This window comes from Perna viridis, chromosome 2 (genome assembly GCF_037379345.1).
Source record: "Perna viridis isolate PV_CMFRI_1.1 ecotype Kerala chromosome 2, ASM3737934v1, whole genome shotgun sequence".
Classification (NCBI taxonomy): Eukaryota; Metazoa; Mollusca; class Bivalvia; order Mytilida; family Mytilidae; genus Perna; species Perna viridis.
The window spans coordinates 56208151-56234858 of record NC_142446.1 but is presented as its reverse complement, the minus strand read 5'-3'; the positions used below and the strand labels follow the sequence as shown (position 1 = coordinate 56234858).

The following is a 26708-nucleotide window of genomic DNA, read 5'->3' as shown; positions in this document are numbered from 1 at the left end:
TTTTTTATTATTTCATGTTCATTTTATCATCCATTTCATGTTCATTGTCTGAATATAGCTGAAATATTGCTGCTTGGACATTAAACCCCAACAAACAAACAAACTTTGTTGATAGTGAAGGACCTATTCGGTAATATGATGGACATGTACATGTATGACTTTACCATGTGGACTTTACTGTTAATGAAACGCCCGACATGATCAATTGTTCAACGGTGGAAATTAACTAACAATTTAAAACTTGCATTTAAAAGCCCATAGGCAGGGGTTTGGAGGGTTACAACATTATCATCACCAACCCCCACTCCCGGAAGAAAAAAAGAACTGCTAAAATCAAGCTCCAAATTTGTTGTAAGCATTTATATAAGTCCAGAAAACTTCTTCATTAAATTACCCTCCACCTCTCCCAATCCTCTTAAAAAATTCCGGTTATAGTTATACCATAAAAAATGAACAGTTGACTTTGACAGAAGGAATGTCAAAATTGACCCAAACAAATATCCCATTATGCAATAATTTAATTCAGCTGATGAACATCTTTTTTCCTAGTGTTTTTAAAGAAAATTATCTAATGCTGTCTTGCAATGAAATAAACAAACCTGTTGTTATTTTTAATACATGAAGGCAATTTAGCCATACATCATATAAATGCATGTCTACCATCCTCTGATGTTTAGAAACTCTTGTAGCATCTAGCAATTAAAAACTCATAAAAGAGACAGTAAGCAGGTTTAATGAGAAATGTATGGAGTACACTTCTGTTGATACAATAATCAGAGTTTAACATGTGTCTAATTATTTTTGAACAATCTTTGATCACCTTTGCATCAAAAATGATAACAGTCTGAAAAGAAGCACTAATGATAGAAGTGTAATCTCTTATCTAGAAAACATCTACCATTTACATGTACATGTGCAGTCTGAGACAAAAACCAGTCGCCATACATTGTACATGTATATGTCTGTGATTTGAAAATATTGGTTTGGGCTTTGAGCTTTACATTGTAAACAATTTCAATGTCCGTACTTGTTTCCTTACAATTTTTTAAGGAATTTCAAACACGATATAACAATTTGCAGTAACTTTATTATTCATTTGAAATAAAGACGGTACTGTGCTTACACAATTTAAAACTAAAATCTGTGCAAAATAACTTAACAAATTTGATGTTCATGTACACGTATAAAAGTCAGTTTGTAAAAGCTTTAAACAAACATTAGCAAATTTTCACATAAAATTCATGTGAAGTTCCACAAAATGAGTTTCTCATAAAAAGTTTACAAATTTTCATGAATGTTTTGTTCACAAGAATTTCATGTTCACTCTGTCATAAATTTCATTAGCTTAATTCATGTAAAATTCAGGTGAAAATCATTTGATAAAACTATGCCAGAGCACATATACAACAAATGTATATGTAGGAAAGGTAATAGCTTTATTTAACTTTAGTTATTGTAATTTTATTACCTGGAGATCATTTTGCTTTTGTTTCTATGTAGACAAAATGAATATGGGTTAACTATTAAATTTGCAATTTTAAAATTTTAATATACCACAAGCATGTATCCTTATGAGCATCATGAGCACCATGTAGCATGTGAATGTAGATTTAAGGAGATATACCTAGGGTAAGGGACACAACTCTTAAAAATCATTGGAACGTTTGCATTCAGTATTTTACATCAATCTTATGTAAGCATCTAATTAACTTGGATTCATTTTATTCTGCTTCAAACAAAGGCTTGAGAGGCTTTTGTGAAATTGAATATAACACCAACATATCACTGATTTTATGAGTTATGTCCCTTACCCTGAGCCTACCTCCTTAAAAAAAAATAGATTAATGTACATAGTACAAGTTGTACATAAAACAGGCATACAGTAAATGAATATTAAAGTAATCTAAGAGTTTCATGTACAGTCAATCTTGTCTTAGTGGCCACCTGTATTCAGCAATAACCATCATAAAAGATTATGAGTAAGATATCTCTATAGAGTCCTCCCGCTATTTCACAAAATTCAACAATACCTTGCTTACCTGTTTGTGTTCTAACAGGAGATTTAGTGCCATTCAGAAATTTCTCCCCTTTTACTTGAATTTTCAGCTTAAAATTCTAATAAACTACTTCAATTCTTGTCAAAACAAACTGATGTCCAGCCTGTGATAAAGACCATTATATTTCTATAGAAATTGATTGCAATATCGGGAAACATTGCACGTCATCTTTTAAGGGAAATTGTTGCAGTGAAAATTAATCTAAGTTCAAAATATTGCTCAACATAAAACATATAGTGAAAACAAAACCTTGGCAATTCTCATGCTTTTAAGAAATTTTTAGAGGGAGATCTCCCACAATAGAATTTTTTAAGATTAACACCTGTGTGTAGGCATTATACATGTGCTAGGCCAAATAAAAAAATATGAATGATCCTGCTCACCATAGTTTTTACTGCCAACTCTTAAGACTTTTTTTTGCCAAAATAAAAAAAAATAAATAAAATAAAAACAACCGATACACAATTTTCTATTCATTTCTGTTTTTTTTTTTTCAAAGCTCAGAGCTATTTTTTCCATTACATGTACATGTACTTGGTTCAGTCACCTTGGTAACAGGAAGACTGAGGTTTTGAAGCACAGCAAAAGAGTTCATAATGAGGTTAAAGGCAGTATAGGTAATGAAAACTACAACTTGTGAACTAAAAATTAAAGAAATTTTTTAAATTCTAACCTACATTTATCAGTCCTGTTTTTGCTCTGTGAAAAATTTTTTGTTTCCAAGAAATCTGGGTTTTTCACAAAGTCTATCCAAAAAATATCTTTGACTCTCTATGCTTGGCCTTTAATTCTATATATGTGTATTCCTGATTGCCCTCCCTCATAAAATCCTGCATCTGGACCCTCAATTACTAAAAAAAATGTAATTAATTGACAAACTTCTTGTAAAGTTGGCTATTACGCTCTACAGAGCTAGCTCATACCATTTGTATATGCATCACCAACAATTTATAAAACTTTTATGCTTTTGTACAAACACTTTTATTCTGTATAGATAACAAAAAAAGAAACCAAATGTACCTGTCTTAACACTACTTTCGTACAAATTATCAACATAGAAAGGAAACAATGTATTACAATAATTGTTCATCTTATTATTTTGTCAAAATCTAACAACAACAAAAAACTGACTACCTCTATTCACAGGTAAAAACCATATAGAACTAAATGCCTGAATTCAATAAGTCACCGGTCTTTTATTTTACACCTGTAGTTCAGTGTAGTATAATGAACTTTACCAGATCCCTATCAAGTTTAAAGGGGAATATACTTGTGCTACAATTGGTTTGCAGTGTAAGTTGTTGGTTGCAGTTGTATTAAATACCTTTTGTTATACAATTCTATATCGTACTAAACACTGAAATTTTTTTTTTGGTCAAAGACTTAGAAGATGGAAACGTGAAAAGTTTTTAAGTAAGAAACCTACCAAAATTTTGGGGCGAAGGGAAGCAACTGCATGATCGATACACACTATGGGGTACCAGTATCGTATTGCATATCCCTGAGCGGGTGTACGTCAAAACATGGATGCCATAAAAATATAGTGCATTTTCTTTTTGCCTCTCTACAAACTAATGTTTTGTCAAAAGACATGAACAATGACTTAAAAAATAGAGCAAACATCACACTGTAAGATGAAGAACTTTTTTAAAAGAAAATCTAACATAATATCATAAAAATGTTCCACTGAAAAGGTCGGTTTGGTGAGTGCAAAACGAAAGTGAAAGTAGGGAAAATGGCTATTTATAGTTCAAGACAACTTTTCTGTCCAATCTTCGTGGACTCACCCTATTTTCTTTGCGGGAAATTATTTTTTCACATGTCCTTAGAAATGCTACATAAGTGAAAGTTTTATTGAATCAATTTACATATTTTTTAAAAAATCCTAAAAATATGCACTTCACTATAGAAGTCTATGGGAAAATTAATACGATACTGAGACCTAGTAAGCCAGTTTTTCAAGTAAAGTTGGATATTCAGCAAGTGGTCTTTACCAGCTGAAAAAGTAGTACCCCAATACAGGTAACACTTTTAAGATGAATTAGCCAACTTTTGAACCTGATTTTTTATGGTAGCTCAGGTTTTTTGCATTTATGGTTAATCTTTACCAAATTTGGAAATGCATTTTGTTTTCATGAATTTGTAGGATATCAGTTCAATAAAATTATTATCTTGACTATTTATGATGAGCATATCTATATTCAGGTAACCTAAAGCAAGTAATACTCCTGCATAAAGGATAGTTTTCAAGTTACAACACATTTTAAGTATGTGGTTAGGACTTGAAAATAGTCATTTTCCATACATTGCCTCTTATATATGAAAAAATGAATATTTTTTTTATTTTTTGTTTTTCTTTCAAATAAATAGCTAAAATGAGTTGCCATATAACTGTGTGGTTGATTTAAACACAGAAATGTCACAAAAGTCATCAGCCAATTTTTTAGTGGACTTTTTTTAGTGGTTCAAATGGACAGATTCTAATGCGGCAAGAAAAATAATGGTGTTTTTTCATATAAAAACTGAATTTTTTCAAAAAGTATCTAAAGCAGACAATTGTTATTATAATATTTATACCAGTAAACTATATTTCTTGCATCATAGCTATCTGTTTTAAAGAAAAAGTCTTTTCCCTGTCACATTGAGGTCCATTTGTATCTGCCTGGGGTACCAAGATGGCTTAAAATCTGTATTTTCTGCATATGAAAAGCTATATTTTTTTAAAACTATGATATTGGTATAATTTTTTCTGGATTTATTATAATTGAAATGACCATATCTATAGTTTAAAACAGTTGGTTGTACCGGTCATCATACTTTACTTTAAACAAGAGGCTCCCTTGAGTTAAAGACAAAAAAGGAGGTTCGGATATTAATATTTCCATATATGGAACTCACAAGTGGGGATTAAATAATGATTTGGAACTCATAGTACAGCTCATGTATCTACCATGTCAGAATAAACCACAAAGTTGCTTAGTTTGATTAATGCAGCAGCTTTTTATCAAAAGTAATATTTTCTGGCTAACATTGAGATATTAGTCTTATGCCTGGAATAGGGTACCTATATAAGAATTTTAATAGAAAACTCATGTTTGTAGCAGGGCAATGATATTCTGAATTTTCAGTAAGGAAATGAATACTCTAGCAGAAAAACAACAACTTTTAGGATTATATTGAAATGTTTATTAGTAATAGGTACCAGTATCGTATTGCATATCCCTGAGCGGGTGTACGTCAAAACATGGATGCCATAAAAATATAGTGCATTTTCTTTTTGCCTCTCTACAAACTAATGTTTTGTCAAAAGACATGAACAATGACTTAAAAAATAGAGCAAACATCACACTGTAAGATGAAGAACTTTTTTAAAAGAAAATCTAACATAATATCATAAAAATGTTCCACTGAAAAGGTCGGTTTGGTGAGTGCAAAACGAAAGTGAAAGTAGGGAAAATGGCTATTTATAGTTCAAGACAACTTTTCTGTCCAATCTTCGTGGACTCACCCTATTTTCTTTGCGGGAAATTATTTTTTCACATGTCCTTAGAAATGCTACATAAGTGAAAGTTTTATTGAATCAATTTACATATTTTTTAAAAAATCCTAAAAATATGCACTTCACTATAGAAGTCTATGGGAAAATTAATACGATACTGAGACCATGGGTAAGGCAGTGATTTTTAATGACGGGTTGATGCGACACCCGATATCAAAATTTTTTAAAGCTTGTGTAAATTTATAATCGTGTCATTTACAATGACGTGATCTTTAGAATTCCTACCTGATCTTACAGGTACTGTGGTCGGATACTTTTATCAACTTTTTTCAGGTGACAAGACTAACTTCCATCTCAAACTCGGACAGTTCCGGATTAGCAGGTGCTCTTTGCTCTTTGGACAGGTTGCAGATGAAGCAAAATAGGTGGATTGCAAATTTGTGGAACCAATCATGCTGATAAAAGCGATAGTGTTTGTAATTCTGCTGTTGGTCGGGCGTGTCATCGTTAACTTACTGTAAGATTTTATGATATTTTTTATCTTTAAACTGTATTCATTTCAATGACATAGATCAGAATTTAAAATTATGATTTGGTACTTTAAAATCAATTTATCTACTTCTTGGACGGCGGTGCAATGTGATATGAACTAGTGATATGAAAAAATTGCAGTTGTGTTTTATGGTTGTTGGATTATCCAGGGATTGTACAAAATGTACATAAGGTACAGTTTGGATTTATCAACTGCCCGTAATAGATTTATTCAAAGGATATGATTTTCAAATTATTGTCTATTCTTTAAACCTTGTTTTCATAAATTGAGATTGCATCCCTATGTAAAAACTAAGCCATTTGTTTGTATTGCACTACATCAAATCTTGCCTAATTGTACTTAACTTTACTACTCCATGGTTACAGCTTTATTAAGCTAGATTAACCCCACTGCAGACATGTCACTGTAGACAGTCAGGAGATGTTGGTCATTAATGTGTTGTTATTTGACTTCTAAGTTTATTTTGAAGAGGTGTCATTGTTCTGTTACTATATACATTTCTATTGCAATCACCTTGTCTTCCCTCATTTCATCCTTCTGGTCATTACACTTTTTTGTAACAGATTTTCCAGATTTTACTGAAGGGAATGTTTAGATATATGGTATATTGCTTTCTCATGATGACTTGTACCATGTCCCCCCTTTTCAAGTTAGTTGCTCATCCACTTCCTGTTTACCGATAGATTTTGTAATTCTTAGGTTGTGCTAAATGTAAGTTTTTACAAACAACAGATTTGTCAGCTTCTACTGGAGGGAATGCTTAGATACATGTATTTGGTATGTTGCTTCCTCACAATCACAATGACTTCTACTGTGTCTCCCCTTTTCAGGTTTTGTTGCATTTCACCATATCTGTTCTTTTTTCTATTGGTAAGAGCTGGGTTTTCCTCAACCAAAACTAAGCACTGAAGGTTACTGGTATGAAGTGTGACCATGTGTTCCAATGATTGTGTAGAGAACATACTGCTTACTGATATCTCCAAAAGCTACTGCAGTCTGTAGAAACCATTACACAATCTGTTTTCCACCTTGACTGTTCAATGCTACTCAGTGAAACTTTGTTTTGGTAGTAATTTTAAGCAAACAAAGGGGCCAGCTGCAGCCTGCCCAGTGGTGTGAGGGTTTCCTCGTCATTCATTGAAGACCCATGGGTGGCCTTAAGCTGACCTTTTTCATCATGGTGGGATTGTTGTCTCTTTGACATATTCACCATATCCGTTCTCCTAATAATACCACTACTATTACTGGTACATTAGTATTTTTGTATTTTATGCTTTTCCTTAAATGATTTAGCTACCTGTTATGATTTCTTGGTACATTTTGTTTTCAGGATTAACCTTGAAATCTACAAGCAAGATTTGTTAACACACACTCCAGGGCCTTGTAGAATTGTACCAGGAGAAGGTAAATTGTGATCAAAAACTCATTTAAGTTATTCATACAACTGGTAGAGATAATGCAAGATGTAGAGAAACCCACTGAAACACTTTACTTTCTGGCCCATATACATCATATTTTTACATAACTATAGTATACAGAGCTATATTTTGGAGTTAACCAAACAGTTATTGTCATCTTCAATCTACCAAATCAAAAACAATAACTCTTACAAAGTGCAAATTTCATACACAGTCAGTATAATTTTTATCTCGAAAGTGCAACAACCAAATGAAAAACTAATAATTATTATCAGCTTATATTGTTTGTAACTGTTTCTTAATCAGAAATGAAAATAAATGATAAATGATGTGGGTTTCTTGATAAACATGAATCACTTCCTGTTCAATATTTATAGAGACTGCTACTGAATGTTTTAACGTCAAACACCATGAAATGTAACTTCAAGATTAACAAAATCAGTTATCTGTATCATATTGTGTAAAAATATTTAACAATATCTGAAATCTATGTAGCAAGTAAAACTGAAGTTAGTCATGTTCAATTAAGCTTCGCTGAATAGTTATCTTATATTGAGTAAAATAGTTAACTTCAGGGAAAAGAATTTGTCTCCCCTTGATCGAATGATAATCACCTGATGATCTTTTATATAGGAGGTTAATTGAACGAATTACAGTGAAGTATATTTTTTATCAAATTTTGAATAAAAGACCTATAATCAAAGTGCTGAGGCACTGAGTCAAGGAAGACCTCAAATATTCATGTAACAAACTTGCAAGCTAAAAAAAAAACAATAAAAAACTTAGTCATTTTAAAGAGAACCATCTGTTTTAATGAAATGCATATCAGTACTGCTTGTTTATTAATGCAATTATGGATCTTCATCTCTTTTATTGTTTTTGGTATTTCTGGCTGTGTATGTTTATGTCCTCAAATTTCTTGATACTTTATACCTAAACCAGCATTTCTTAAAAAATATGATCTCCACTGTGAATCACTGACTATCAATATTATATGGATTTTCAAAGTTAGAAAAAATCCACACTTTGAAATTTCGGGTTGGAGATGCATGAAGTAGGAATGAATCCTGTGGACTAGGGGAGCTAGGTTGACTAAGGACCTTATCTAAAGAAATGAGCAAAAAAAGAAACTTCTCCTTGTTTGTGCTCTCATTGACAGTGTTTTGTAATAGATTAAATGAACAAATATGTCTATATTGTTAGTTTTCAAACAGAATTTACTAAAGCTTATCCTTGTCATTGTTGTCTAGATTAGGCCCTGAGTTGAAACCTCCTCTTAATGAGAGATATTCTTACATGTACATATAATTGTGTGCAAAATCAGGCAAAAATAGAGGTTGGGTGTTATCATTGTCCCAGGTTTTTACTGGTTTTTAAGCCACCTAGTCAGTACTGGTTGATTTAAATTTTGCAAACAGTATTTCTGTAGCATTGTAATTTCTGTCCTACATTATAAAAAGTTAATACAATAAATACATATTATATTTTAGTGTTCTGAAATGTTATTCTTAAAATATCTCTATCAGCTGTCTTAATTGAGAAAAAATAAACACTTCTTTCTCTAAAATAATTCAAATTTATCTTAAATAAAACCTAACAGATTTTACCAAAATGTAGTACAGTGTACTTCATGAGAACATCTTTGTTTCAATAACTGTTAATAACAGGTAACATAGGTAAGAGTAGAATAGGTCACTTTTCACCTGACTGACAGGTGGTCATTGTTAAAACAACATCCCCTCATAACCAGGAAGATCATTAAAGTGGTTTGAAGTGGTGAGTTTAAAACAATAAATTAAAGCCATTTCATGTATTAGACAAAACTTCTAAATACAGAAACTGGAAAGTTTACTAATGATATTGCTTTAGGCTAAAAACCACTAATTCCACTTTCCATAGACTTCTATGCTAATTTCAAAATATTCAATGGCTTCTCTGGACTTTACCTTAACTTTAACCTACAGAGGACTATATATCAGCATGATTCTACATATGTCAGCTCACAATCCTCAGAATGGCATGTGGGGTTAGCAGACTTGCAGTGCAGTACTGGTCACCGGAAGTGAAGGGTCTATAAATAGCATGGGAAATCCCAGTGTTTTCACAAGATAGGGGTATATTTAAAAATCATTATGGAGATTAGGCTTCACATCACAAGAAGCAAAATGCACCTATAAAATGTACAGAAATGTTTTTCCTTTCAGAAACTGTTTAAATTTTTTAAATAAGATGAGAACTTTTTTCACAGCACTATGAGGAACAGGGGTAATTTCTGCGTAGGACTATTTTTGCGTACGTTCCAAATGCTCATTGGTTGAATTGGTGGTCTGTAACCTTTAGGGCTTCTCCCATGTATGGTTTCTAGTTACCTGATGATTTATAATGATGTTTGGACCCCCCATTTCAAAATATCTGGATCCATCCCTGTATGTTGATTTATTTATGAGCAATTAATGTCACACTGTAAAGTAAATAACAAATTTGATACATGTATTATTATATTACAAATATCATAATTTCATGTATGAAATCTTTAATTAATACTGTACTGCATATGCCAGTAACCATAGTTAGAGTACATGCACATGTATTTTTGAAGTTTTCAGTATAAATTTCCTGTTCACAGACATACAAATGTAAACTGCAAATTTTGCTAAGACATATGACAACTGTTCTACACTAGCAATGTTTACAGTAGACCTATCACCAGTTCTGAAAATTTTAAATCATTGTGTACATTGGAAGTATATGAACAAATTTATGTATACCTTCACTTACCTAATACATTGTACATGTATGAATGTCCCTGAAAATCAGCTCTTAGGAAAGGTCTACTTTTGGGTGCCTTGATATCCATCATATTTTCAATCCACTTTCATGGACATAGAATTTCTAACCTAATTGACTGTGTCCTTCATATGTCATGAAAATCCTGTATCTAACTTAAAGATCTGCATTCTAAATGTATATCTTGACAATGCACTAAAAAGAACCATATTGATAATCAATTATGACTTACATGTATATGGATATAATACACATTCCATACGGAATATTACATGCCAAAATCTGTATCACATGCGGTATCAACACAAGACTCCTATATCAACCCACTTAGGGCTATTGGTCGCGGGTGATATAGGTCGAGGATTGATACCCCATCAGATACAGATTTTGGCATGTCATGTTCATCAAAACATATATTTTAATTATACTTCAAGTGTGTTCTGTGTAGGGTGTGATATAAGGTATGCAGTATAGGTCTAGGGTGTGATATAGGGTATGCAATGTAGGTCTAGAGATGTGATATTGGGTATGCAATATAGGTCTAGGGGTGTGATATATGGTATGCCATATAGGTCTACGGGTGTGATATATGGTATGCCATATACCCGGTAGGTCTAAGGGTGTGGTATATGGTATGCCATATAGGTCTAGGGGTGTGATATATGGTATGCCATATACCCGGTAGGTCTAAGGGTGTGGTATATGGTATGCCATATAGGTCTAGGGGTGTGATATATGGTATGCCATATACCCGGTAGGTCTAAGGGTGTGATATATGGTATGCCATATACCCGGTAGGTCTAAAGGTGTGGTATATGGTATGCCATATACCTGGTAGGTCTAAGGGTGTGATATATGGTATGCCATATAGGTCTAGGGGAGTGATATGCAGTATATGATGTACATATTATGTATGACTAAGGGTGCAATATAGTCTAGTGGTGTGATACAGGGTATGCGATATACATGTAGGTGTAAGGATGTGATATACAGTATGCCATATAGGTCTAGGGGTGTGATATACATTTGTACAGTATGCAATATATGTCTAGGGGTACGTGAAATACTGTAGGTCTAGGCTTGTGATTTAGGTATGCAATATAAGTGTAGGGGTGTGATATAGGGTATTTAAATCACAGGTCAGTCACAATGATAATGATTGAAAATTTGAGAATGGGGCAATTTCTAATACAATAAAAATGTAATCAAATCGTTTTTTACGTATTTAGGAAAATTTTCAGCAGTAATGTCATAAGCGGGGACTCTTTATGCTCTAAAAGTTTGTTTGGCTACATATAAATACCTAATTTTTACTAGATATCTCTCTTTTTGATAGGTCAAGATCAACTACTGAGTATGATAAATATGCCACATGGCTTCATTTCATCCCAAAATCTAATTCTGATTAGATTTTTACTTGCTCCTTCTTATTCCTTTGTCGCATGACTTCATATGACATAGAAAAAAGGGGGAGCAATTTAGATCTAATTTTAATTACGTTGCCTTTCATTCTTACCTTTGAAACAGACATTGTTAATGTTTCTGCTTTCGAAATCATATCAATTTAACAATTCCATGATTCAAATGTTTATTTTCTAGTTTTAATATATCATATTGTTTGCTACATGTACATTTGTATGTTTATTCATGTACATGTACACATTGCTTGCATTTTAAATTCCTGGAATCAAATCAAACACACATGATATATATATATAGGATTTACATGTATTTAACAGTACAATGTGTATAAAATATAGAACAACTTGAAAACTCTTAGCATTTGTAAAAATATTTTTTATCAAAATTGTTCACCAGTAATTTACACGCACTAGAACACTTTCTCAAACCTTCAGAACCCATCTAGGAGAGGCAGATCCACACACTTTGAAAATGAGGGGTGGCAGCTTGGGTTCCCCCACACCATCACTGTAATCATAAACATTAAAACTATACTTACGTTTTTTGTACATCACAAAAATTATACATTGCAGCTCTAAAAATCCGTTATTAGAAGCTCCCGACATTGGCAATAGATCTTTACAGTCATGATAGTAGTCTGTATTTAACTCCTTGGTAAGATTGACAAACAATTAACACTTTCAAACCTACTGGACCCATCTTGTAATGGTAGATATTAACAATATACTAACAACTCAAAGAGTGCACATTGCAGGTAAAGAAAATCTGTCATTTAAAAACTTCTGATATCTTATCATGAATGTTTGACCAGGTTGCTTGAATAACCAAAAAGCTCAGTGTTAACTGAAAACCAGATCGAAAATCTGAAAACCTCAATAAACACGTTTTTGGGTGGTACAATTGCTCACTGTGTTATTTAAACACACTTTCAAATAAGTTTTTTTATTAGTATTCCAGCACTTTCTAGATACCTAACAAAAGTCTGTAATAGTCTATATGGTGTCAGTACTTTGAAATTAGTCACTTGTCCTTCCGACACCATATTGTTTTCGGTTATTGGAGGTACCGTGTTTGACCTGGGTCAGGTCAATTAGAAAAAATAGTCCTGCTCGCTAAGACAAGATTCAAATAGTTTAAGATAAGCACATAATCATAGAAATATTGCAATTCAACAAATATTACAAAAGCTTTGATGTCATAACACTTCCATCTCTTACGAAAAATAAAGCATCACATATTGATCGGCGGCGGAGCGATATACTAACGTAAATTTGCAAGGTGAAAAAGGGGAAGGGTAAAGAGAACAGACCGCAGAATATTTAGGCAGTTCCATGTGGCAATATCCACTTCCGGTTGAATCCCACTTGCTGACGATCTTTAAGTCAAGTTCAGGCTATAAATAGTCTTCCTTGACAAAAATGTTAGAAAGTTTGAATCTCTTTGTTAATTCCTAGTTAACTAAAACATTTCATCAAGTCAGTCATTTAATTCCCTGAAGTTAACTATTTTACTTGCTGTAATTCAACTAAATACCTAAATTTGGAAAAAAATGAAGAAAGAAATAGGGGTTAATTATCATTCTTTTCTTTTTTATAGGTATTGGATATGAAGATATGGAAACACTACCCAATGGATTGACCCTAATTACATCTGTAAGTAATTTTTATGCCCTGCCATAAAATGGTTATGGTATATCCACCATTCTGTTTTTCTGTTCCTAAATACATCAGAGTTTTCTAGGTTTTGCTTAATTCTTGCGTACTTGTACATAAATATTGAACTAATCTTTTTGTATGTTTGTAATTTACCTTGATTACTGTAGATTAGCAACAATTTAAATTATTTTTACCCCACTTTTTTCAATGATTGAGAGTTATTTTTCTTGGAATATAAAAAAAAAATGAATTAGGAAGTCTGGATAAAATTTCATTTTCAGTTATTTTCAGTTGTCAAAATGTTTTTGATTAATTTGAGTTATCTTTCTTTGAATACTTAACATTTTCTGAAGTCTCAATAAAGTTTGGTTTTGAACCTATATGATGATCAGGTCATAATTATTAATCAATATTTTAAGTACAAGAGACTGTGGCCATATGGCAGACATTAGTTTTTGTGTTTGACATTTTCTATTATTGTTCTAATTCATTACACATTTTTAGTGAGTAATGTAGTTTCATTTGTAAGTTGGTCTCCATTTATTGAATGAACATTACCTGAAGAAATATCTTAAGTAGTTAACTGAAAGTTCAAAACTTTAAATGTCAATTGTTCTAAGGAAGTTCAACAGATAATTGTCACTGATCAAGGGAAGACAAACTCTTTAAATTCTGTGAAGTAAACTATATTACTCGCTATAATTTAGGTCATGTTGTTATTATATGGTATAACCAGTGGAATGTGTTAAATTATTTTCTGTAGGGTCTTATAATGCCAAATGCATCACCGAAAGTACGTGCCTATATAGAGAAGAAGAGAGGAAGAGGAAGGATATATTTATTTGATTTTAATAATCCAGAAAAAAATATAGAAGAACTACAATTCATTGGAGAAACCTTTGACCCATCAGACTTTGCTCCTCATGGTATTAGTGTGAGGACCAGTAAAACAGGTATCTATTGTTTATTTTTTCAGTGTTTTCAAATTCTTTTACTGTTCTTTTCATTTTTTCTCATAGTTGAATTTATTTAAGTAGCTGTCTTTCTAAGAATCATGCAAAATCTGAAAAATGTGATACACCCCAAAAAAGGCTACATATTTTTTTTTGTAATCAAGTTGTTTTTGGGTCTATATTTTGAAATGTGTAACTATTCATTCAAATCTGCCTGCTCTTAGGAGATAATCAACATTGAATATCCAATAGGTTCTATTGTATTTGAGTGTCATTTACAGAGTTGTCTCTCTTAATTTTGAATCTACAGTGCATTCTATATAATTTTATCTCCTAAGAACACGGTTTATATGAAAAACTGAATGATAAGTTCTGTTAACTATGCCATTTCAAACAAAATATCAAAAATAAAAATATGTAGGCTTTTCACCATTGAATCACATTTTGCATGATTCTTAGCTGGAGTGCTACTTAAGAAATAATTTTCAGAGAAGTACATATAAGACACCATGGACAGATTACTGTACATTCAGGAATAATCATGCAAATTTATTGTAATTTTGTCTTTTTAGACTGAAATGTTATTTTAATGTTAGCAAGATTAAGAATAATCCTGTATCCAAAGAATTGTTTTGATTTTCTGTAATGCCAGATATTTCAATCCAATCACAGTTTTTCCTACATTATAAAACATGTAATAATTTCTCAGTGATTGGGGTTAAAACTTTGAGAATGTGCCGATTTCTAATGCAAAGAGAATTTTAATGTGCTATTATTCTTAAACATTCTTTGTAAAAATTTCTGATTTTTATAACGAGACATAAACCACTGGAATGTGATAAATGGCATCATGGCTTTATCTAATCCCAATCACTGCAGAATTTATTGTAATCCATATTTGGACTTTTTTATTTATTTGTTTATTGTATATTAGGAACCGTTTTGGTTTTGGTGGTAAACCATAGGAAAAATGAAGATACCATAGAAAAATTTGAATTTGATTTAAAGAAAAGACAGCTGAAACATCTACATACATATAAAGATCTAGCTATAAACTTGTGAGTAATGGGACAATAGTGATAATTACTTTCAGAGTGGAAATATAGAATCTACAACGATAACGAGTTGATTATGGAATTTCTCACATTGAGTGAAATAAATTTTATAGTTTTGATCGCGAGGCTTGCTGAGCTATTCAAACTATCAAATTTATTTCACTCGATGTGAGAAATTCATAATCAACAAGCTTTGAGTGTATGTTCTGTTTCTCTAATGTCCTGAAAACGTCAAAAATACCCAAAAATGAAAAGCACGTGAAACGTTATGATTCTGGTTGGTAGGAAACATGTTGATGTCACACAAATGCAAACATTACAAACAAAAGAAACCAGAAGATTTTTTCACTGCAAATCTTCCCGAGTCCCTTCATAATTCTTATTTGAGGTAAGAAAACACCAAAATTATCTCATTTAACTGAAATATAAGTACAATGGCAATCGAGGATGGGTCTTCAGATTAAAAAAAAATGCCTAATTGATTAGCACAGTACTAAAAGATACAGATCAACATTCATGTTCAGCACAATCCAATTTGTACATCTCAAAACATGCATTTTTTACTTAGCCAATTCCCACCTTTGTGATGTTTATATATTAACATGAAAATGAATTGAAGGATTTGCTATTCCCCTTTTAATGACTTTGATTTTTATCATATGCAGGGTGTGCTGTTGAATAACACAGTTAGGAATCATTGAATGTCCCATTAGATTTTTATACCCCCACTCAACGTGTGGGTCGTATAATGGAATCACCCTGTCCTTCTGCCCATTCGTCTGTCTAAATTTTGTCCCAATTATCTCAGATCACGATGGATGGATTGACTCTAAATTTGGTGTTAAGTGATTGAGGTTGCTGTTCAATATCAATTACTAGTATCTGTTTCATGGGACTTTGTCATTTTTCACTATATGGAATGATCTAAGTTCCAAATCGGTAGATTGATTTCAAATTTGGTGTGTTGCTTTACATGGGCATACCTTGGAAGCGATTTTGGTGCCGTCTGATGTGAACTTCCTGTGCAAGTGAGGGCATAACTAGCACAACAATGTGTGCAACTTTATGTTTGTTTTTATTTCAGCATTAATGATGTAACTATGGACAGTGACAGCAGCTTTTATTTTACTAACTATCAATTCTACAGAGGTCCTACTATTATGGCCACACTTGAAATCTTTCTTCCCCTTCGCTATGGATCATTGATCTACTTTGATGGAAACAAGTATATTGAACAGGACAATGGGTTGCAGCTTCCTAATGGGCTGATAGTGTCACCAGACTCACAGTAAGTTTATAGATATGGGTTGTCAGCGATGTCCTGTGTAAGTAGTGGAGATCTGAAATATAGTGGTTAAGTCATTCTGTTTGAAATTGATGTACATAATTGAGAAGTAATTGTTTGTACTTATAACACATGTGTAATAATGGTGTTCAAGTAAGTCTCACATATTCCATTGATAATGACATTACATATGCCATCATGGTAATACATCACCAACAATGATGTTATTATACACCTTATTCATTACACTTTTTTTTGTAACAGAAATTTCAGCTTCTATTGGACGGAAAGCTTAGATATTTGGTATATATATTGCTCTCGTGATGACTTGTACCATGTCTTCCCTTTTTCAGGTTCATTGCTCATCTACTTTCTGTTTATTGTTTGACTTAGCAGTTTTTTATCTGACTCAAAATTTTTGCATAATGGTATGGAGGAGTTTACGGCTGCAGCAGCAGCATCTGGGGACTTTTTGTTCCTGTGCAATAAATTTAGTTGTCAATGATCAATTGTGCTGAAATTATTATAGGATTTTACAAACCACAAAAGGAAGGTTCCTATTTAATTAGGACTTTGTGGCCCCTACCGTTTAGAAAAAGGGGTAAAATAGGGTAAAAATATGGGTTTTATTAAAACCCATGTAGAATGTTTGTTTTTTTTTCCAATTTCAATTATTCTTTTTTTATTGTGTTCCTTATTTAATTCTTGTAAACAAATGTATCAAAAGAGATCTTATGTGCTGTGGACCATTTTCAAGTTATAGGGGTCAAAGTTTGGCTATGCTCTAGAAATTCAACTTTTTTTGTTTTTTGGTCCAATTTCAATTTTTTATTGGATTCTCCACAAAAATCTCTGCCTGCATTTTTCAATCAGATTTTGAAATGTTTTTGAGTTATAAGGGGTCAAAGGGTCCACATCTGGAAAGACAAACTTTTTTACTTTTGGTCCAATTTCAAATTTTTTGTTGGATTTCTCATATAAATCCATTGCTGCGTTTATTAATCAGATTTCAGACATTTCTTACGGTTTTCAAATTATAAGGAGTCAAAGGGGCCACCCCCGAAAAAATTCTACTTTTTTTTTTATTTGCTGATTTCAATTTGTTTTCTACTGAATTCATCATAAAAATCCCTGCCTGCACTTTTCAATCAGATTTCATGTATCTCTTCCTGTTTTTTTTTTTGTTGGTTATATTGGATCAAAGGGGCCAAACATGAGATAACAAACTATTTTATATTTGGTCTGATTTTGAAAATTATTATTTAAATTTAAAATTTTGTGCCTGCCCACCAAACCGAGACTGGCTATTTTTTGGTGGGCTGGCTAATTCTAGCAAAAATCTATACAGCCATGTAGGTAATATATTGAAAAATTGTATGCAGGACTGGCTAGAATTTGAGTGAGTTTCCTGCTGTATCCAATGTAATGTTATTTCTGTAATGGTACATTGATTTAATTTCCAGATTTGTCTATATGATGCAGTCTGTTTGTAACTTATTTTATGTATACAAGAGGCAGAGCAATGGAACACTTACTAGGTATCAGGTATGGTTCTTATTGTTTCAGACAGCATTTACAGCAAGAATTTAGTTAACAATCAGGGAATAGGGTCAGAAATAAGCATTTTCTTCAACTTTGTATGAATTGCTTATTTCTTATGGCTAACTACAAATGTTTAGGTTCTTAATTGATCACTCTGGTCAGAATCTTGTCAAACATTTAATAAGAATAATTAAAATGTATTAAACCATACCAAACCAAACTATTCGGGGTTTTAGCTTTGCAGTCATAACAAGGTGTGCGCTGCAAAGCATTTAATTTACAATGAAAATAAAATAAAATGTTTTTAGTTGTTATTTATATTCATTCAGATAAAACTATTATTTTGAGACACACTGATGACCCATTTTACTTTTATTTTTTGGCATAAAAATGGATTTTTTAAACACGGTAGCCTGGAATCCTCTTTTTTTCTGCCCCCTACCTGACACCTCCCTTTTGAAATCTCTGAATCCTTTAACTTACACTGTTATTATGTCAAGGCAATGTTTTATGTTTCTGCAACTGCATTATTTGTAGTCAGTACAACTGAGTACAGGAGCAGATAATCCTACCATAGACAAAGATGGCAATGTTCTATTTGGGGCACATCCTATTACTTGGAAAGTTGCCATGCAGCTTGATGATCCAGAGTATCCTTCTCCATCACAGGTTTGTTGTTTAGAATTACATATTCTAAAATGATGTGCTTATAGGTCTTTAGACTACACTCATGGTAAAACTTTGATAAGCATATCACCAACATCATAGGCATATGACAATCTTATTTCCAGTTTTTACCAAATTTTACCAAGGTCACAATAGAATTTTGCTCCATGACGTTGCCATTTCATGCAACATGTAGACTGCTTCTTTTAAGAAGATATGAAGAAACTAGTTCTTTTAGAAACAAAATATATCATGGAAACTCCATTTTATCATTGTTATAGCACTGGCTTAACATTTATGTTGATACTGTGAGAGTAATATAATGAGACATAAATGTCCAACATGTAAAAAAAAACGAGGATAAAATGGAGTTCGTGTGATATATTTTTTAACTACATCACTGTTTGTAGCATAGTAAACTTCAGGAATACAGTTGGTCTTCCTTTGATTAAATGACCATTACCTGATGAACTTCCTTAGGTATCTACCCAGAAAATTTACAGCCAGCAATATAATTAACTTCAGGAATAGATAGTCACATGATGAACTTCCTTAGGTATTTAATTGGACTATTGACAAAGACTTATAGGCACAGACACAGACTTAAATTACTATGAAATGATTGACCGTTTTTGTTCAGTTATTTTGTAATTTCCACTAATTTGATCAAATTCAGTAATAATCAAACCACCGAAATTTTATAACTAAGTGAGAGTTATTACCAGTATGTTGTGCTTCATCTGACTAGTTGTGATTTGAGTGGTGTTTTCTGTAATACAGTGGATTCCTGTTAATCGCATCATCTATTTGTCTGAAAAAATATGCAATAAACAGGAATGGTCATTTTAAGGGAAAATACCTGATAGTTTTCATTGTTCAAGTGGGGTATATTTTTTCCTCGTGTCTAATTAGATTCCTGATTTAGTGTCTAGTCAAAAGAAAAAGAAAATATTGTTGTAAAAACAAATTTCTTAAGAAATCTTGGGTATTTCACTAAAGATGTATTGTTGTTTTATCTGTTTAGGTGCATTTTTAGGTAAATTTTGAAAAATATTTTTGCAGTTAAGAGGAATTTTCTCATTTTTGGCCTTATGTTATGCAAATAAGAGGATTTTTTTATATGGGTAAGATGGGAAAAGTTTTTGTTCTTTTGTTCTTTGAGTTGTAAGTTGAATCCTCTGTACTATTCAAACCATTAATATTTTTTTTTATTCTTTGATACAAGATTTGTTTAAATATTTATGCATTCAGATTTAGTTAAATTTTTTATTGAATTTTACATTTGAAAAATTATTTTAGTTGAGTGCAATTATTATATTTATTGTTGTATAGCAATCACCTTGTCTGTCTGTCTGGCCCTCTATTGCACTTTTCGTAACATATCTCAGCTTCTATTTGAATGAATGCTTAGATATTTGATATTTTGCTTTTGCAAAATGATTTGTACTGTGTCTCCCCTTTTCAGGCTTCTGGCTCATCTACTTTCGGTTTACACACAGACTTAGTAATATTTCAGGTAATACATAATGGAAATTTTCTGTACAGATTTTGAAGCATCTATTTCAGGGGATGCTTAGATATTTGGTATATTGCTTTTGCATGATAACTTGTAATGTTCCTACCTTTCCCAGCTTTTAATAAAACTGTTAAGTTGTGTAACATCAAATTATTTCAAGTTTCTTTAACTTTTTCAGGTAATTAAACTTCATATGGATAAAGGAAAAGTCACAAAAATTACAGAGGTGTTAAGTGTTGATGGAGACTTCTTATCAGCGTCTACTGTAGCATCTTCATACAAGAATGGGTTGTTAGTTGGAACCATACAACATAAGCTAATGTACTGTGAAGTTAGGTGGATGGATTAATAGCAATAATACGAAAAAATCCTTTTTAGAAACTAAAGGTCAAAATCACTGAAAGTCTTCAGTTTGTAAATCAAAAATTCATCATACAGAGAAACCTGTCTAAACCAAACTCTTGATAAGACAGCAACCTGTCTAAACTTAAATCTGGATAAAATGATAACCTATGTAAACCAGACTTGATAAAACAGTAATCTGTGTAAACCAGATTCATGATAAAACAGAAACCTGTGTAAACCAATCTCTGGATAAAACAGTGACCTGTCTAAACCAAACTTGATGAAACAGTAACCTGTCTGAACCAGTCTCATGATAAAACAGTAACCTGTCTAACCCAAACTCATGATAAAACAGTAACCTGTCTAAACCAAACTCTTGATAAAACAGTAACCTGTCTGAATCAGTCTCTTGATAAATCAGTAATCTGTCCAAACCAAACACTTGATAAAACAGTGACATGCCTAAACCAAACTCTTGATAAAACAGTGACCTGCCTAAACCAAACTTTTGATAAAACAATGACCTGTCTAAACCAAACTCTTGATAAAACAGTAATGTGTCTGAACCAGTCTCTTGATAAAACAGTAACCAGTCTAAACCAAACTCTTGATAAAACAGTAACCTGTCCAAACCAAACTCTTGATATAACAGGAACATGTCTAAACCATCCTCTTCAATAATTAAAGTATAATCTGTGTAAACCAATCTCTTGATAAAATGGTAACCTGTGTAAACCACTCTTGATAAAACAACAACCTTTGTAAACCAGATTCTTGATAAAACAGTAACCTGTGTAAACCAAACTCTTGACAAAAGGGTAACCTGTCTGGACCAAACATCTACTGAAGTCCCTTCATCTGAGTTTTGATACTTTTGGCACAAGTTTTAAACCAAAGAAATTTTTCAGTTCAAAATGAGTTTGGTTCAGACAGTTTTCACTGTACTTGTAAGTACATGTAGTGGTATTGAAATATTACATTTATGACTACTTTTAAACTTGGAACATTTTGTAATTTTTATTTAAACCAATTTTTGTGTGATTGTCTGAGCTTATTTAAAGCAGTGTTTACACTTGTTGAAGGCGTTTTGGTGTTCTCTAAAGTATTTACTATTTTTGTATTTAGGTTATAGGCTAGTGCATTTGTAATGTTTCACCATTTCCATTCTTTTTCTTCAATATTTTTGTATTTTGTCCACCTGTCTGTCTGCCTTGGTCACCATCTGTCTGTACTTCTGACACACAAATATTTTGTGGACATAGTCAAGTTTTGTTGTAAGGGAGACACAGACTCATAAAACCTGCCATTTTTAGCTCACCTTGCTAAAAGGGCCATGTGAGCTATTGCCATCACATGTATTCCGTCATCATTGCCTTCAACAATTTTTTCAAAATTTATCTACTCTGAAACTAATTGATCAATCAAAACCAAACTTGATATGAATGTTCTGCATAGAACTGAAGTGGAAAGTTTGATCTGTCAAAGAACATGACCTCCATTACTAAAAGTTGAACAAAGGGGTCAGACATAACTTTTTTGCCATGTACCTCCAGAACCATTTGGTTATGCCAAATTTTGAGAGTAAAAGTGTTCAGCATGATGAGATCTATCTCTGATCAATTTTCTGTTTTAATATTTTAAGCCATGTTGGAGTTATTGCCATTTTTCAATGTTTTTTCCCTATCTTATTATGTTATTTCTTTCAAAAATCTTCTCTTCTGAAACAACCAGACCAATTGGAATCAACTTGTTAGGATATTTTATATAGAACTGATTTTGGTATTTTTGATCCCTCAAAAAGCATGGCTGCTCTTACTAAAAATAGAACGAAGGGGTCAGTCAGAAATTGTTCTCATATATCTCCAAAGCCATTTGGTTTAGCCAAATTCTTTCAATGCTGAAATGCTGAATAGCTTATTTACTATTGTTTTTTTTTGTATGTGTTATTTTGGTTATTTCAGGTTTTTGTTGTGTGTTCCTTTTATTTCCTGTTTATTTGTTATTCTTTCATTATGCCCTTTTTGATAACAATTCAAATCCTGGTTTCCTTGATTTCCCTTTTATCACCCCATGACAAGCTCTTTAGATCATTTTATTTTGTTGTCTGTTGTTACCAGGTACTTTGACAAGGGTTGTACTTAAATACCATTCTGTGTAAGAATCAGGCAATGAATAGCACATCATTTTTCTCAATTTGGTCTTTTTTGCCTCAAGTATATTCAGATACATCAAGAAAACAACTGAAAAGCTATTTAAATTTATCCTGAAGCATTTGTGATGTAGAGTTTTTTTTTACTGCTAATATAAGGAAAAAGTTTGGAAATTTTCCCACCATTTTTCCATAGTGCATTTCAACTAAATTTGACCGATCAATATCTTAAAAAGGCAAACTTTACAAACACTTTAACAGTAATCTCTTGAGGTTATGAAGTATAAATACTTGGATAATACAATAAAATCTCTGTATTTTTTCCTTATGTGCCACACCTTATACACATTTTGCCTGATTCGTAGACAGAGAAGTACTTAAATATATTTTAGTAAATTTATGGTTAATCCTTGTTTTCTTTGATTTTTGTTTTTATTATCATTGATACAAATTTTTGTTGAGCTAATCTATTTTTTGGGAGTTTGTACAAGAAAGTCCTGATAAAAATTAGTGTTTCACATTTAAATATAATGTTTTTTTGCCTTTTGAAGTTCAGTGTGAAATTATTGTTAGTGTGTAATAGTTTTTATAGTCTAACACAGATTTTGTTTCAAATCTTTTTATCATATATGAGAATAATTTAGTAATGTTTTGTGAAACTTGTAGTAAAAGCTATGAATGAGAGATCTCACATTTAATCCCACTTTCATGAGCTCTCCATAACATTTTAAGGATTTTTTTATCATAAAAAATGCATGCATACATGAAATGTAACTTTGGATGTGATATATATATATATGTGACTTTTTCATTTTAGTTTAAAAAGCTAATCTAAATAATGACAAAGAATATGACTTGTACAGAATTTTTTCATTACCCAGGGTTTTTGTATGTTTAGTTTGATTACCTTATACCTTTTATAGCTTTGATATAAATTTGATATGGATGTACTAATTTTTGTATAAATGTTATTGAGCATTAACAGTACAAATACAAATTTGAAGAAAAAAAATATTTTTGTATCTTATTGCTTGAAAATGAAAGTACATGTATTTTTGCTTGATCTACTAAATAAAGGTTATAAAGTATTGAACTCATTATCATATATTGAGAAGGGAGACATTTTTGTACATTAATTGACAAAACCAAGGATTAACCCAAAAAAAATTAAATTAGTCCCTTAATTCATGACTTAGTATAGGCATTTTAAAGTGAAATGTTAGGTTAAATCAGGTTTTATGGCTAGCCAAACCCCATGATTCCATAGTTGCCTAAAAAAAATTTCCTTCCAATTCGTTTAAATATCAACATTTGATGAAAAAGAGACCTACAAATGTAAAATTACACTTCTAATTCAAGAAGAAATAATGATTGTATGTAAAATATACTCTATAGATAATTTCAGATTTTTGTCTTTATATGATAGCATTAAGATTTTTTTATTGTCAATTGTTTTCTAATTTTAAGTGTACTGCTGAATTGTGCATCATTATTTTTGTTATCTAAATTCAGCAGCATTAAGACCTTTGTATGTATGTCAATTCATTTTATTTCAAATATACTGCTGAAACTATATTAAAACATTTAATATGATCTCTTCTAAATTGGTCAATTTCTCAAAGGCTACACTAACATACTGGTGGGTGGATCAAAGGTTAGAGGTTAATTTAAGTCATCATGATTGATAGCTACTGTGTTAAAGATATCACAAAGTTGTTCATTGGTACTTAAGTTGGACACATTGTTGGTAGTTTAGTTGGACACATTGTTATAATGACAGATATCTATGGTAAGCCAAAGTGGACAAAAATCAATATTTTGTAATATTAGAAAATGAATTTTTAATATTACAAAATCATTTTTTTTAGTAATAGAAATTCGTTTTGTAATATTAAAAATTCATTTTCTAATATTACAAATTCCTGATTTAGTAATATTATGAAATATCACACAATTTGTAATATTACAAATTGAATTTGTAATATTAGGAAATGAATTTCTAATATTCAAAAATAGTTTTTTAATATTAGAAATTCTATTGAATTTTTAATATTAAAAAAGCGTTTTGTGATGTAAGAAATCTAATTTGTAATATTAAAAAATCATTTTTTGGAGAGTTCTTTGTGATGTCATCACTTACCTGCGATTTGGTTTTGGTTTGCAAAAAATCCATTGAGTTGCATAGGGTATCAACTTTAAATCATCATAACTTTGTCATTTTTAAAGATAATTGAAAATTTCCATCATCTTTTAGTTCCCAACATTATAAATAAAATTCTTTTTATCCATGGAATTTTTAAATAAATATTCAGTAATTAGACTATATGTAAAAAGATTTTAATTATAATTTTATACAAAAATAGAGGTTTACATATAAATATCACTACAAATTATTTTTTCAAGTAAAACAGTTATAAATTTACATACATAATATGAATTATTTTATCTAAATGAAGCATTTTACAGAACCAAAATTGGATATAAAATTACAAAGTAATAAAGTTCTGAAAATTGGGATTCTAATCATGAAATTGTTGAAAATTGGGATTCTAATCATGAAATTGTCAATTGTTTATTTAGTTGTTTATTTGCCAACCAATTTGACATTTAATGATATGCAAATTAGTGAATATGACATCACTAATGAGATTGGCGAACTGTGCTATATTAGAAAATGCTCATTTTTGTCCACTTTGGCTTGCCATAGTTATCAAGAGTGATGGTTACTGTGATTTGGACCATGGATATTTCGATCTACCTGTAGCTGTTGCATTTAAGTCAGTAATATTGCTTTAGTGACGATCTACAGACGTGAAAATGTTGGACTATACCATGTGTTAAACTGGAAGTTGGCAAGTTGACTTTATTGTATATTATAGGTGAACAATTCAAATCACATGTGAAAATATACCTTACCATTCAAGATACCTTTTACACATGGATTGATCCAAGATTTGGGCTCTTAAGAATGTCACTGGAGCAACACATGAGTCTGATTCTGTATTCAATTCAACAAGGTAACAATAAACTCTTAGGATCATTTGAAACAGTTAATAGAAAAAAAATACTGGTATTCAATTTAACAAGGTAACAATAACTTCTGACGATCACTTGACCAACAAAACAGAAAAAAAAACAATACATGGAAACAATAAAATTATCATACATACAAATACACAACATTAAACACTTAAGACAAACACAACTTTGAAAAGCCAAACAACGTGCACACATATAACAAAAAAACACATTGCACATGCATGCGTACTATTAAAAACTCCAGATTTTGGAATTTCCCAATGGTCATTGAAGACCTGTAGACTTATTGTGGTTGTTTGTTTCTATGTTAGGAAGAGTTGTTACAAATTTCCTGTTTCAGCTTTCCTTTTTTGCGCGTCTGCCAATATAAATATATAAACTTGGCCTTCACAAATTGTCCGAAAGGTTTGCAAAAGTTTTGCGCTTAGCCAAAGTAAAAAAGTTTTGAATTTTTTTAGTTTTGTATTCGGTTAGATGTTAGGTACCGGTACGTCCGTCAGTCGACTATGTTTCAGGTCACTTTATCCTCAGATTTTCGCATTCAGATTTAGGTTTTATTGCGAAACACTTGGTCCATTTGCAGAAGTTTCAATGGAAAACTAGAATGATTCTAAAGTGCTTGTTTTTTTTTGGTACACCACTGGATGCGGTACACGCAAATGTAGCGAATGTTTATTCTGTACGACAATAAGCGCTCTTTTGGGTATCCACATCTGTGAGTGAATGAACAAATCTGAGTTACATGTGTGGTACATAAAGATATGTTG

General features: G+C 31.6%; 2 protein-coding genes across 7 annotated transcripts in view; one reads left to right on the top strand and one right to left on the bottom strand.

The window, feature by feature from the left end:
* The window catches only part of LOC148626152 (protein sprint-like), a 67429-nt gene extending 61501 nt beyond the window's left edge, over positions 1-5928 (bottom strand). For 3 of the 5 annotated variants that reach the window (XM_088569878.1, XM_088569875.1, XM_088569880.1), the window contains exon 1: positions 5842-5928. The gene's annotated coding sequence lies outside the window, so the exon portion shown is untranslated. The remainder of the gene's footprint in view (positions 1-5841) is intronic. The other 2 variants (XM_088569879.1, XM_088569876.1) reach the window with 1 other exon arrangement.
* A 5-nt stretch (positions 5929-5933) lies between these two features.
* LOC148626151 (serum paraoxonase/arylesterase 1-like) lies at positions 5934-24495 on the top strand. Of its 2 annotated transcripts, XM_088569884.1 has the most exons (9): positions 5934-6073; positions 7440-7513; positions 13333-13388; positions 14155-14344; positions 15279-15402; positions 16484-16687; positions 18148-18229; positions 18764-18895; positions 20587-24495. In XM_088569884.1, the coding sequence occupies exons 1-9, from the start codon at positions 6009-6011 to the stop codon at positions 20755-20757; spliced, it is 1098 nt and encodes a 365-aa protein (XP_088426010.1). In that variant the 5' UTR covers positions 5934-6008; the 3' UTR covers positions 20758-24495. The 2 variants fall into 2 exon arrangements, with proteins under 2 accessions (XP_088426010.1, XP_088426011.1); XM_088569885.1 differs by lacking the exons at positions 5934-6073; positions 7440-7513 and adding an exon at positions 12370-12390.
* Positions 24496-26708: the final 2213 nt, after the last annotated feature.